At 31.2% G+C, this 14,925-nt stretch overlaps 2 protein-coding genes across 2 annotated transcripts; both read left to right on the plus strand.

Annotated features, from left to right (window-relative positions):
* Nucleotides 1-879: 879 nt before the first annotated feature.
* LOC100257812 (uncharacterized) lies at nt 880-2,574 on the plus strand. Its single transcript, XM_010650507.1, has 3 exons — nt 880-1,010; nt 1,804-2,509; nt 2,563-2,574. Exons 1-3 carry the CDS (start codon nt 880-882, stop codon nt 2,572-2,574), a joined length of 849 nt encoding a protein of 282 aa, XP_010648809.1.
* On the plus strand, nt 2,130-3,358 carry LOC104879006 (BURP domain protein RD22). The gene has a single exon (XM_010650239.3). The coding sequence runs from the start codon at nt 2,603-2,605 to the stop codon at nt 3,344-3,346; it is 744 nt and encodes a 247-aa protein (XP_010648541.1). The 5' UTR covers nt 2,130-2,602; the 3' UTR covers nt 3,347-3,358.
* Nucleotides 3,359-14,925: the final 11,567 nt, after the last annotated feature.

Here is a 14,925-nt window from a genome sequence, read left to right on the forward strand (position 1 = left end):
AAAAATTGTATATATAATCAAATAAATTATTATCAAATATAAAGAAATATGATCTCCATCACCATTTTTCAACCGCCGTCCAACTTGGCAGCCAATGTGGCTACGCTACCCTCCTTTCAACCTCTTCCATGATGACCTCATTAGTCTAGATCTTTCGGAGATAGTCTGCATAGGTCCGATGGAATCAATAGTAGAGAGTATATATCTAATGAGTTTGGTTCAGTTTGGTTCTTTCTTTGGAGAGCATGAGAATATACCCTGTCGACAATAATGTCGGTTTCCCATCGGAATGAGTTTGTAGAGGAGAAAAAAAGGGTAGCTTTAGCACAAAATTCATATTACTGTGTGTGACAGAAATAACTTTAAAATATACCAAGTGGGGAGTAAAATTTGTTCATTATTTAAAAAGAAATGTATAAGAATACTATCTAATTCTCCGGGATCAAGATTCCAATCAATCAGCCAATTCCATTGGAAAGCATCTATCAGATAGATAAAGCCGATGAACAACCTCTCACACAGGATATTGTCTTAAATTTCAATTAGATATTGACGATGCGACAACCTCTCACACATGAATGCCTTACGTAGTAGTTTAATGGAATTAGCTTTGTCTGTGCCTATGCCACCAGCATTTTGATTAATGCTTGTGGGACATGAGTGAGAGAAGAAATCAACAATAAATAGGAAGCCATGAACTTCCTTACTTTCCATTCTGGGTTCTAGGCGGCTAGCTTTGTACGAGTTGGAGTAGTTTCAGAGATTTAATGGAGTTTCATCTCCTTCCCATTCTGACTTCTTTCTTGGTGAGCCTTCACTTCCACCTTTTCTTGAACACTTCGTTTTTATATTTGATGGAATATAACTTACATATATGGCATGAAGTACTTGTGGCAGCTGGTGGTGGTCAGCCATGCTTATTCTCTACCTTCCGAGGTTGATTGGAAGTCGGCTTTGCCTAACACTCCCTTCCCGAAAGCTATGCGGAATCTCTTAATGCAGCCTGGTTGGTTTCCAACTTCCTCTTTTGTTGGCTCATAGTAATAGTGTGTTGAATAATGTATTTATGAGAATCATCTATCAAATATTTCTTCACAAAATATTATAAGTATTTTTTCAATAATGATTTTTCATATTTTTAAAGATATTTCCTAAAATTTTATCAAATATCAAATGAGTTCTAAACCTGTTTGAGAACTATTGCTAGTTTGAATGACCATAATAGACTAAAAAATAACTTGAGTAGAGATGAGATTTATTTATTTTAATATTTATGTCAATTATGGGGATTATAGGTAATGACGAATTTGAAAAATAAAATGTACGTAACATCGAGTATAAATGAGTTATAATCATGTGAAATTATCAATAACCATGTTTTGATAAAATATTTGCTGCATAATGCAACAAATTAAATGGCCTAAGTTACACCATCAATCATGGGTTTATGTGTGGCTTTAGAAAATATGTGTCCTTAATTATTTCTCAAGTTATTATCATCGTCATCATAATTAACCTTTTAAATTGTTGAATTTGCAAACACAACAAAAGACGGAAGTTCTACCAATGCTGACAAGACCATCCCCACTGACCCTCAAAAAGCAGCGAAAAGTTCTATAAATGCTCACAAGGATGCTAGCCAAATTGATCAATACGATTTAGTTCATGGAAACATTAAAAAGTTAAATGAAAGCTCTATCGAATCTCCCAAGGATGCTAGCTCACTTGTCGGATATGATGCAATCTATGGAAACGCCAAAAAACAAGGAGATGCTGTCCCAATTACCGGATCATATGATGCAGTCTATGGAAACCCCAAAAAACAAGGAGATGCTACCCCGGATCATATGATGCAATCTATGGAAACCCCAACAAACAAGGAGATGCTGCCCCAGTTACCGGATCATATGATGCAGTCTATGGAAACCCCAAAAAACAAGGAGATGCTGCCCCAGTTACCGGATCATATGATGCAGTCTATGGAAACCCCAAAAAACAAGGAGATGCTGCCCCAGTTACCGGATCATATGATGCAGTCTATGGAAACCCCACAAAACAAGGAGATGCTTCCCCAGTTACCGGATCATATGATGCAGTCTATGGAAACCCTAAAAAACAAGGAGCTGCTACTCCAGTTACCGGACCATATGATGCAGTCTACGGAAACCCCAAAAAACAAGGGGATGCTACCCCAATCACCGGATCATATGATGCAGTGTATGGAAACCCTCAAAAAATTGTAGGAAGTTCCATTAATGCTCATAAGGATGCCAGCCCAATTGCCGGATATGATGCAGTTTATAGAAACCCTCAAAAAGCAGGAGGAAGTTCTATTAATGCTCAGAAGGATGCTAGCTCAATTGCCGGATATGATGCAGTCTACGGAAGCGCTCAAAAAGTAGGTGAAAGTTCCATCAATGCCCACAAGGATGCCAACTCAATTGCCGGATATTATGCAGCCTATGGAAACCCTCGAGATGCAGGTGAAAGTTCTATTGATGCTGGCAAGGCTAGCCCAACTGCCTCATATCGGACTGTTTACGGAAATCCTCGAAAAGCAAGTGGAAGCACTGATATCAATGCTGGTAAGCCTAGTAGAACTATGCAATACGAGAGGGTCTATGGAAATCCTCAAAAAGCAGGCGGAAGTTCTGTAAGCGCGGGCAAAAATAGTCCAAACATGCAACAAGGACACCAAGATGGTACCAGTACAGGTAATGTGTTCTTGGAAAAAGACCTGCATCCTGGGACTAAAATGATGGTGCGCTTCACAAAAACCTCAAGTGCAGCTCATTTCTTGCCCCAGCAAGTTGCTGAATCCATACCTTTTTCATCAAACAAGCTACCAGAAATTTTGAATCAGTTCTCAGTGAAAGAAAACTCCGCAGAAGCCAAGATAATACAGAAAACAATAGAAGAATGTGAGAAACCGGCTATAGAAGGAGAAGAGAAGTACTGTGCGAGATCGTTGGAGTCCCTAATCGATTTCAGCACTTCAAAGCTTGGAAAAAACATTCGAGCACTCCCAAATGTGGTGGAAGGGGAAATCCAGGAATATAAATTTGGAGAGGGAGCGAAGATGCTTGGAGAGAAATCAGTGGTGTGCCACCAGCTGAACTATCCATATGCTGTGGCTCTTTGCCATGCATTTCACATGACAAAAATTTACAAGGTTCCATTGGTGGGAGCTGATGGAACCAGAGTTCAAGCTTTAGCAGTATGTCATGAGGACACTTCGATTTGGGACCCAAATGCTTTGGCTTTTCAAGTGCTCAAAGTTAAGCCAGGAACTTGGCCCATCTGTCATTTCCTTCCCAATGGTCATTTTGTGTGGGTTCCAAACTAGGCAGAGATCCATCCGCAGAAAGCCTCAAACCCAATTGCTGGCTTGCAGTTTGTGTAATATATTGTGTGCTTTGAATAACTGCAAGGGTTGAGGAATGTATGTCCTATGAGCAATATTATTCAGCCATGAGTGACTCTCTCCCTTTTTCCCTTTTTTTCCCCTTTCAGTACTACCCATTGCAGCAATTGCAATGCTAAACATGCACTGAGTATCATATCTAAACGCCCACCAGAAGACAGTTTGAGATTACATATATGAAACTATGGCTTGTAATGCTTTTATCAAAAAAAAAGTTCTAGCATATTAAAAAGCTTGTAATATTTTTATCAATAGTAATCTCATAATGTCTATATTAAAATTTTACTTTTAGAAGTGTTTTGATAACTTGTTAGCTAATAGAAAGTAATTTTTTTTTTTTTAGGATGGCGGGGCAGAAATTGTCATGAGGAGGCAGCTAGAAAAAATTATGAATGGTAAATAAGAAACTTATATTAAATAATTTTATGTCTTGCATATTAAAGAATATAAAATAACATTATCAATAATTTTAATATATTTTATAATGATTTTTTTAAAAAAAAAATTATTTCTAAAAGAATTTAGCAATTCTTTTAATATTTTTTTTTTCAAATAACTAATACAAACTAATTGATAATAATCAAATTAACTTTTGTTGTAGAGTTGTAAGTGAACTTGTAATTAAGTATCATTGTAGATTCACCATTATTTAGTTAAACATTAGAGTCCAAAATATTTAAACATCTCAAAATAAACCACCATTAAAAATTTATTTAATAAAATTTTTATTAACAAAATATTTCTTTTATTCATAGAAGTAACAGAACCTATTAGTATGATTGAGAATTGTTTTTTAAAATAATTTTCTATTTTTTGTTTTTAAGTACAAAAAACAAAATGTTTTTAAATAATACATTTTAGTTATTTTATGTTGTTTTTATTTGTTTTTTGAGGATTGTTTTAATAAATAATTATATAAACACGTTGAATGATTAAAAATAAAACACTAAATATAAAAATTATTTTTAAAAATATTAAAAATGAGTTAAAAATATTTTAGGTTTCTAAATAGATTTTTGTTCTATAAAAACTAGAAAACAATTTTAAAAATTGTTTTCAAAAACTATTTTTTCATAAATATTTTTAAAAATAATTACCAAGCAAAACCTAAATTATTTTATATGTTTTTTGTTGTTAGAAATAGCAAAGCAAACAAAATATGAACCATGTTTCCATTCATACGCGGGCATAGTCATATAAGTGTTGCTTTACAGAAGCATATTTCAGGCTTTCAGCTTTCCTTATATGGAAAGCTCAGTCTATGTATCAATTGAAAAAGCATTAAATATATTTGTCTTTTTTCTTCTTAATTTTTTTTTTCCCTTTGTTAGCTTATGGATATAGTTTAATTATGAAAGTTGCTTTTCTCAGTTATTCAAAATGAGTGGTATATACACATGCATGCTGCTCAGTCGTTGCAAAATTCTCTCCTTCCTTGCTGGGTCAATTTTTCCAACAACTTCTAAAGCTTGATGAGTCCGAAAGTGTCTATAATTCTTCTGCTCTTGCAAGAAATCTTCAAAGGCTTCTTATTAATTAAATTTTACTTTCTAACCCTAGTTAATTCTTTAAGTTATGAATTTGGTGTCAGATACCATAAAGTAAATAACCCAAATTATTTATTAGAGACCGTAAGGTACATTATCCAAATTATTTATTAGATTATCATTCCTAACCTCAATTCCTATGTCATAGAATAACCACTAGCACACTTTAAATTGTAATATCACTTTTTCTCCTACATCTATGATAATTCAAGATTGTAGTTGAGAAAAAAATATTGATGAAAAACTTATTATTCTCATGTTGGTGGTGGAGTCCTTGATTTAAGGACACGGAATACACATACCAAATCTCGGTCTATGTATATGTATGATATATATAAAGAATGTTGGATAAGGAAATTCTAGACACAACCTAATTTGAATCATGTATTGCCACTTATATTTGAAAATAAGATGTGATTTACGTGGAAAATTGGTGGTGGTAGGAGCTTATAAATAGAGGTCTCTTCTCCTCATTCCATTTATCCTATAATTGAGAGAAAAATAGTGGTGCAACTCTTTGAGTGAAAAAGTGAGATTCACAGACACCAATTCATGGGGAATCTACATATAGTAGATAGTAGGTCATGGATCAGAGCTCCATCTCATTGTTATTTACATAGGGTATTGAAGTACAGTTGATTTTCTATAATGGAATGTTGAATTAACTTCATAATTGGATTCTAAGAGAGTCAATACTCCTATAGGTCTTAATGGTCTCTGCTATGAACTCATGCATTGTGTTGGCATGGTTTATGAGGGTTGGATTGACTTTAAGCTTACTCTTGTGCATTAAAGAGTTTTGGTAATTACACAAAGTTGTATAGGAGATAATGAACAAGGTCTTTAGATTGGACTAATTGATTAATTAGATAGTCATGTGTGGTTAATTAATCAATTATGACTTATATTAGGGTAGATTAAGTAACCAAAACTCAAGTCACTTAAACCTAGTAAGAAAATCTTATAAATGCCCTTTAAAAATTAGGGCTAAGGTTTCCATGGCCTTAGACAGTTGTCTTCCATCTCAAAGAGAGAACATAGGTTTCCACAATTTCAAAGCCCACATTTTGGAGTGTCAAGATTATGGTTTAAGTTATCATATAGAAAATCTTGGGTGAACACGACTCCCAAACTATTCAGACATGTTCTTCATCGCGTGAGAAATTGATAAGGGAACATTCAGATTTAGGTATGAATACTATATCTCTAGATCTATAATTAATAATAGTTTTTGCTACCATTTTATTTCATTGTGATAGATTTATACATACCTATGGATAGATGCATACGCCTACTAGATCTAGGGATAGGGAATTCCTAACAACTATAGCCAAGGAATATGCATGGAATGGACAAGTATTGAAGCTTAGTCTTATTGTAAGGTCAGAGGTTGGGGTGGAATACACACCCAAACACTTTTAGTTGAGAGTAATCAGGTTGTGTGTTGAAAAAGAGTTCCAATGGAGTTTTATTCTCCAGAACCAGAGCGGGTAACCTGTTAGTAAGAAAAATGCATGTGCAAAGGCCTCATCACAATGTTTGATGGGTAGAGAGGCTTGTACTAGGAGGGTGAGTCCTTATTCAACAATGAGGTGATGTTTATGCTCAGTTGTTCCATTTTGTTTATGGGCGTAGGAACATGAGGTTCTCTGGATAATGTCATTTGAGAAAGGATAATGTGTGAAGGTAAGATATTCTCCGCCCTTATCAGTTTGTATAGCCTTTCTTTTACGACCCATTTTAAGCTCAGCTTGAGACTTGAAATTAAGAAAGGCTTGAAATGCTTCATCTGATTTTTACTTAAAAGCATGTAAATCCATGCATAGTCCTTGACACAGTTTATAGCCAACTAGAGGAGGAAGATCAACTGTGCTTAAAAGCATATTTCAACTACAATTTTATAAAAGTATTACAATTTAATTTCTATTTAGGAAAAATAACTTTTACAAATTGTTTAAAGAAAAAAATCCTTTTATAAGTTCATCTACAAAGTATTTTTCAACTCAATCTTATTTACAAGAGTATTAAAACTCAATTTAAATATATTGGTAAAAAAAGGTTTGATAGAAAATAACTTTTACAAAAGAGAATTCAATTCTTCTTTTTAATTTTAAGAAAATAATTTATTTTATCCTTAATTTGATAAAAAAAAAAAAAAGAAAGTAAAAAGAAATTCTCTATGTTTGGCTTAAAAAAAAAAAAAAAAAAAAGTTTCTTGATTTTATTAAGTGAACTTCGTAAACTATTTGGATTTTATTAAAAGATCTCAACTTTATTATTTAAAAAATCAAATTAAAAAAATTAAAAAAAAAAAAAAAGAATTCCAATCGAATTTTTTATTCGGATTAAGCAAAATTTATTCAGATAATTTTACCAATTTTATAAGGAAAGAAGGGTTTTCAATTCCATTTTAATTGGGAGGTTATAATTTTATTTTTATTTTTATTAAAAAAGAGATTTTGATGGTTTCAAAAAGAAATATAAATATATATATATAAAGGATTTTTATTGTTTCATGGTTTAAGTAAAAAGATTTTTCATTTTATTTAAGAATTTTTGCAAGCTGTTTTAATTTTGTTACATTAAAAAAAAATCAAATTAAACACACAAAAAATAGGATAATGTCCGGTCAAAAGGTTTTCAATTTATTAATGGCATGATTTTCGGATTATTTAAAAAATAAAAATCTCAACTTTATCTAAATGGATTTCATATTTTTATTTAAAAAAAAAAAGAAAAAAAGAAAATTCATTTGTTTATTTACTTTTTTTTTTCCTGTGGGTGGAGGAAAATGGCCAAAATTTGGGTTTGAATTACTGCAAGGGTTGAGGAATGTGTGTCGTACCACCTATGTGCAATATTATTCAGTAATGAGTGACTCTCTCTATCATTCAGCTTAGCATGCACTTACTATTATATCAACACACCCACCAGAAGAGGATACCTTTACCTTTACAACTTCATAATTATTTTGAGTTCTGCATTAGAATCGCCCTTTTAACAATTATTATAATTAATTAAAATTAATATAGTGATGTATCTAATTATGTTAAACTTGGACAATCCCCTCAATCATTGAATTTGTAAAGCACCACCAGCTTTTGGACGAAGGGCATGGAGCCCAATGGTTCCAAAATAATTGATCAAGTTGATGGGACTAGTCCCTTTCTCCTTTCATTACTGAAATTACAGTTCGCTCCCATCATCGTCCCTTCATTTTCACTTTATTCTGCAATCATTTCCCATTTTACCTTTGCCGGGGTGAAGGGTGTCACACACTTATGGTATTAAAGTTGCATTATCTGGCATTCACAATGACTGGTGGTGATAATTCATAAGTCTCTCTCGTCACATCCAATGGCTACTGCGAAGGAGTCCTGGCCCCACCATATAGAGGCACCTCCCTTGAGCTCTTTCCATCCCAGCTCAGCCACATTCCTCTTCAGTTAGAGAGCTTTCATGGAGTTTTACCTCCTTCCCCTTCTGGCATTTCTCTCCGTGAGCCTTAACTTCCAACTTTACTAATCAAATCATAAAGCATGCACTACATTATTATTTTGCAGGAAAATTAAGCATGTTCTCTATTTCGGAAAATCAATACAAAGCCCAGATGAAACTATTCTTTACAAAGCATTTTCAAAATATTTTTCTGAAAATATTGAAAAAAGCAATATGCAAATTTAAATGGACGGAGTTCGCAACATGCATGCATGTTCATCATTTTTAAAAGATTACAATGCATATGCAGTGTTTTACTGTCAAAAGATCCCGGCTACAAGAGCTTATATGGTTCCCTTGGTGGGACAAAAGCGAAAGCAGTTGCAGTGTGTCATACAAATACAATGGAATGGAATCCCAAGTATTTGGCCTTTCAGCAGCTCAAAGTCAAACCAGGAACTGCTCCCATCTGCCACTTCCTTCCTAAGGATCACATCGTCTGGGTGGTTTCAAAATAGAAATGCATGGGCAATAAATAAATAATGAAAATAACTCATCTTTAGTTCTTCGATCGGTAATGTTATGAACTTATGAGTTATTTGCTGCCACCCTCTCCCAATGTGTTATGTATGTATGCTTGTATGCGTGTGGGATATCGTATGTATTCTGGTATGCTTCTCATCAATGCTTGGAGCGAAGTCAATAACTGTCGTGGGTACCACCACCTCTATAATTGAAGAATTCATAAGTTGGTATGTAAAAGACCACTGGCTTTTGGACAAGGGACGTGCATGGAGCCCAATGTTTATAAAATAATTAGTCAAGTTGGATGGACCTAACCTTTTTTCCTTCAAACCCTTTATCTTCACTATCTTTATGACAAAAATAAATAAACATATGAAATTATGTTTTCTCCCACCAACATCCTTTCCCTTTTCTCATTTCATTTTCCTTGTGAGAAAGGGAATAAAATGATGGAGATGAAAAGAGCCCAAACAGGATCTCTTAAAGAACTAGGAAGTTGGATGTAAAATATATCTACTAAAAAAAATCAGACTTTGAGTTGATGGTAGTCTTTGTCTACTAAAATGCTAGTTGGTAAATATATGTTTCACAATTACTTGCTTAGATTTTTCTTATAAATGTAGCCTAGTCAATAAATTCATGGATGATCCAGATAAATTATAAAGTTATCTATTATAAATTCTTATTAAAAAATAAGCTAAGAAGTAAGATTAATTTTAATTACAAAATAATATTGAATTTTCAAAACAATACAAACATACCTTCAGACCTTCCAAAATATTAACTTTAATCAAAGAATAATATCTATGATGGGTGGTAAAACTATCTAAATATGTTCCACTTAACTTCTATAAATAGGTGGCTTCCTTCGTTTTCAAAATCACAATGATAGGCCTTGGGAGACTACCACACTTGAGAAAAGTGAAAAAAGCTTGCCCCCAAAATTAAAGAAGTTTTTCAAAAGTTTTGAAGATTAAGAGATACTAAGTTTGTAGCATCTTTGATATGAGATTAATTAAGCATTTGTCAATAAATGTGAGCCAAGCCAAAGTCTAAACTAAATCAAGACTCAATTCAAGTTCATTTTAGAAGAATTAGAGGACCATATAGAGATTGTACATCATTCCTTAAATTAATTAAATTTCAATTTCACTACTAATTTTTCTTGTACAAATTTCTTATACACCCAATGAGACAATCTCTATCTCTCAAACAAAAAATATCTATATGGAGTCTAGAAAAAGTTCTAACCCAATAACTCAAAGCAACGCAAAAGCAACTTTCCAACAACAAACTCTAGTTATTTCTTTCTTTGATCAAACTACAAATCATGAAGGAACTACTCCCAAGAACCCAAACATCTCTTTAGCTTTGTTGGAGGTAAAAGAAAAAACACACGATTGAGTGAGTGGTACCACACCCAACCTCTATTCCGAAAGAGCCTTCAAACTCTGAGTTATTTTCTTCTGCAGAAGACAATGAGCCTAGAAGTAGGACTACTCCAACATTTCGTAGTGATGTTTCCAAGGCAATGCATGACATGGTCATTGTTTCTATTGATTATTCTAATGCCATCATGCTATTATGATAACAAACACACTTACTTCACAACAACATGCTAACATAGCCAAAACAATTGAAACTCTCACTAAGCCTCAAACCCAATTGTTGGCTAGCTTACATTTCTGTAATATATTGTGTGCTATGAATAACTGCAAGGGTTGAGGAATGTGTGTCCTATCACCTATGTGCAGTATTATTCAGTAATGAGTGACTCTCCTTGGTTTTTTTTTCCCCCTTTTAGTGCTACTGCTACCCATTGCAGCGATTGCTAAACATGCACATAGTATTATATTTAAACACCTACAAGAAGACAGTTTGAGACGAATATATATACAAATAACAATGGTGGGTGTCTCCACCTCTATGATTGAACTCATTAAGCACCACCTGCTTTTGGACAAAGGACATGGAGCCCAATGTTTCCGAAATAATTAATCAAGTTGATGGGATTAGTCCTTTGCCCCGCAATGAGCCAACCTGTTTTAACACCCCAAAATTTAATCTAGGGGCAAAGTAGTAATTTATAAAATAATTAATTAAATTCATTAAGGGTGAAAGAGTCATTTTACAATTAAAAATCCTAGGTATAAATTCGATTTTCGTCTTGTTTTCTTCATTCAGAAAACTCTATCAATTAGAAGTAGAGAATTGGAGATCATAGGGCTCAAGAGTTAGAGATTTAGAGTTGAAGTTTAGGTTTTTTTCAGGTAAGATTCTAACCCAAAATTAATATATTATATTCGTTAGTTAATTCTGAACACACGAGTTATTCTTTGAAAAAAAAATTAATTTAGATTAGAGTTAGTTATTTTTTTTAATTTGTTTTAATATCAAAATATTGAAAATTTGGGATTATTGGTGGTTTTGTTGATAGAAATTGGGAAATCTTAAGTTTTTGAAAAAAAAATGATTCTCTGGAAAATTTCAATTTCGGTTAGGGTTAACTTATTTTAAAATTTTTAGGTCAAAATATTGAAATTAGGAATATAGGTTGTTCTATTGATGAAAATAGGAAAATTCAAAATTTCTTAGATAAATAGATCTAAGTAATAAAATTTAAAATTAAAATTAAAATAAATAAGTAAATAAATATATTGTTATATGTGGCTTAAGGGATTAGAAAATATTAGAAAAAGAAAAAAGAATGCATGCTTGTGGAAAATGAAGAATTGTGAAAAGAAAAAAAATAAATAAAATATAATAATATTAATAATAAAAGAAGATGGGTAGGGATGGTGTTTGGTGGTTAATATTTACCATCATTATAATATATATATATATATATATATGGTCTTTACCACTTATGCTATGCTAGATTTATCACTTTTTAATTATGTTGGATTAAAGACCTTATCATTTATGCCCTTGAAGTTGTTTTATCTGGTATTCCAAAGGTTAGAGAGAGAGAGAGAGAGAGAGAGAGAGAGAGAGAATAACTCTAATATATTGTCATTTATGCTAGGTTTATCACTTTTTAATTATGATAGATTAAAGACCTTATCACTTATGCTGTTAAAGTTGCTTTATTTGGTATTCAAAATGACTGGTAATAATTCTCTCTCATCTCATCAAATGGCTACTGCAAAAAGGAGTCCTGACCCCCATATATAGAGGCCCCTCCCTTCAGTTGTTTCCATTCAAGCTTAGCCACATTCGTCTTCAATGAAAGCGCTTTCATGGAGTTTTACCTGCTTCCCCTTCTAGCGTTTCTCTATGTGGAAACTATATTAATGTTTTTTATTAGGTTTTGAGCTCATGTCTCTTCGTTGATAATTTTTCAAGTACTTTCAGTTTGAGTGAGTAGTGATGGCTAGGCTGAAGGATTTTTCTTTATTATAATTTTGATTCAAACTTAGACCTTATTTAGACATTAAAATTTAATTCCTGATTGAATTATTTGAGTTTGGAGTTACTTGGACAATAACACTTTAGTTGATGTGTTAATTTTTAAAGTTGAAAATTGAAAACTATAGAATTTATTTATTTTATTACTCTGAACATGAATTTGGTAATTGGTAATTTTCAGTTATAAGAATAATATTTATGTTGTTTCCACTTTAAGCCTTCGAGCTTAAGGTGTGAAATGACCATCATATGCATGGAGTAGGTTTTGGGGCATGACATATCTTTTTTTGCGCATGGAATAGGTTTTGGGACATGACATATCTTTTTTTCGTTCAAATCCTTTATCTTCACTATCTTTATGACAATAAATAAATATATAAATAAATAAATAAACATTTGAAATTATGTTTTCCCCCACCAACATCATTTCCCTTTTCTCACTTTATTTTCCTTGTGATCTTTTAGAGAGCTCAGAAGTTGGGAGTAAAATATCTCTACTAAAAAATTCAAACTTTGAGTTGATGGCAATCTTTGTCTACTATGGTCAATGTCCAAGGCTAGTTGGTTTCACAATTACTTGCTTAGATTTTTCTTATAAGCCTAGCCTAGTCAATAAATTAATGGATGATCCAGATATATTATAAAGTTATCTTTTTGTTAGAAAGATAATACTATAAATTCTTATTAAAAAATAAACTAAAAAGAATTTAAATATCTTTTTCTAAATTTCCTATATATCAATTTTAATTACAAAACAATATTAAAGTGTCAAAATAATATAAAAATACCTCCCAAGCTTCCTAAATATTAACTTTAATCAAAGAATAATATTTATACAAATTATTTAAAAAAAATATAACTTTATTTGCAAAAGAAATTTTAATTAAAAAAAAGACTTTTATAGCTTTATTTACAAAAATATTAAAAAGTCAATCCAATCTTATTAAGAAAATGATTTTTACAACTTTAATTTGCAAAAATAACTCTCTTCCTATTATCATTAAAAAAACATTTTTTTGGATAATTTTATTAAAAATTAATTTTTTGGACAACTTCATTTACAAAACAATTTTCGGAACAATTTTTATTGAACAAAGAAATTTTCGGATAATTATTAATTTGAATTTTTTATTAATAAAAAATATATTTTATTAAGAATAATATTTTAAAACTATTATTTTATTAAAACATGTTTACTGAATTATTTATCTTATTTAAATAAAATTTCTTATTTGTTTGATATTCAATTATATACACACTCAATAAATTTTTATAAACAAATATTTACAGGAACCAATAGAAAAGTGAGAATAAAACGTGTATTCAAATAAGTTTACAACAAGTTCAATATCTTCATGTGCCTCCAAACTCCATGTGTCATGAATTCATGCTCAGCCAACAAAATACCAAGGTAAGTAGTAGAATAGGCCTATTCAAAACAAAAATAAGGCAAATGTAAATATAAAAAAATGTACAAAGTTCAAAATAAATATTAAAGCCCAAATTCAAACTTTAAATTAGTATCATAAATTTCACCAATAAAATGGGCCCAAATTAACAAATATAACCCAATAGAAATATTCCACATGTCATAATCCTCAGTTCAAAATTTTCAAATTAATAACCAAAATACAAGCAGAACCTAATAAAACATGATAAATTAAAATAAATTTCATTAGACTAAAATTTAATATCCAATAATTCAAGCCTAATTTAACATACAAACCCAAATCCACAATCAAAATCAACTCAAGTTAATGTGTAAAGCCCAAATGTAACAAAAATATATTACAATATTATCTCATGCCCAAATTAAATAATTCAATTGAGAACCCATATAAATTATCAATTAATTTAACAAATTTCACCAACAAAAAATGAGTCCAAAATTCATATCAATTAACAAATCCACATTAATAATATACAAGGTCAAAGGAAATAATGTCTCAAGCTCAATTCAATAACCCAACTAAATAACCAATAAGCAATAGATTCAAGTCCAAATAGGATAAACAATATATAATTGGCCTAATCCAAATATCTCAAATTAACCGACAAAAACAATATATTCACAAACTCAAATTCTATATTCATAAATAATGCACTGTAGAGATAAAAAATTAATTATAATAAGAAAATAAAAATACATAAATAATAAATAAGGAAATGAGAACTTACTCAATTTCAAAGAAAAGAAGAGAGAGTAGCAGTGGAGATGTTTGAAGATGGAAAAAAATAAATAAAAAAATAAAATAAAAAGAATCAAATATAATTAGATTTGAAATCTAAGGATAAAATTGGGTCAAAATCAATGAAAAAATGAATTTAGGATAAATTTTGGGATCTACACTTAATTTGTCTAGGAAAAAAAATGGGAAGGTAATGTTTTTAAAAGTAAACAAAATAAAAAGGGATAAAAATATTCAAAAAGGGTGATCATTTTTCAACAAAATTAAAGGAAGAGGTTACCTTTACAATTTCACAGTTATTTTAAGCTATATATTAGAGTCACCCTAATTTTAAAAATTATTATAATTAATATAAAAAATATTGAATTATGTTAAATTTGTACAATGTCGGATG

This window comes from Vitis vinifera, chromosome 4 (genome assembly GCF_030704535.1).
Source record: "Vitis vinifera cultivar Pinot Noir 40024 chromosome 4, ASM3070453v1".
In the NCBI taxonomy this organism is placed as follows: Eukaryota; Viridiplantae; Streptophyta; class Magnoliopsida; order Vitales; family Vitaceae; genus Vitis; species Vitis vinifera.

Bases quoted from the DNA above. Each gene is read 5' to 3' on its own strand.
- LOC100257812 (XM_010650507.1), top strand. From the start codon at position 880: ATGAAGTACTTGTGGCAGCTGGTGGTGGTCAGCCATGCTTATTCTCTA. The intron at 1,011-1,803 runs GTTTCCAACTTC...CATATGATGCAG, and splicing joins CTCTTAATGCAGCCTGGTTG to TCTATGGAAACCCCAAAAAA.
- LOC104879006 (XM_010650239.3), top strand. From the start codon at position 2,603: ATGCAATACGAGAGGGTCTATGGAAATCCTCAAAAAGCAGGCGGAAGT.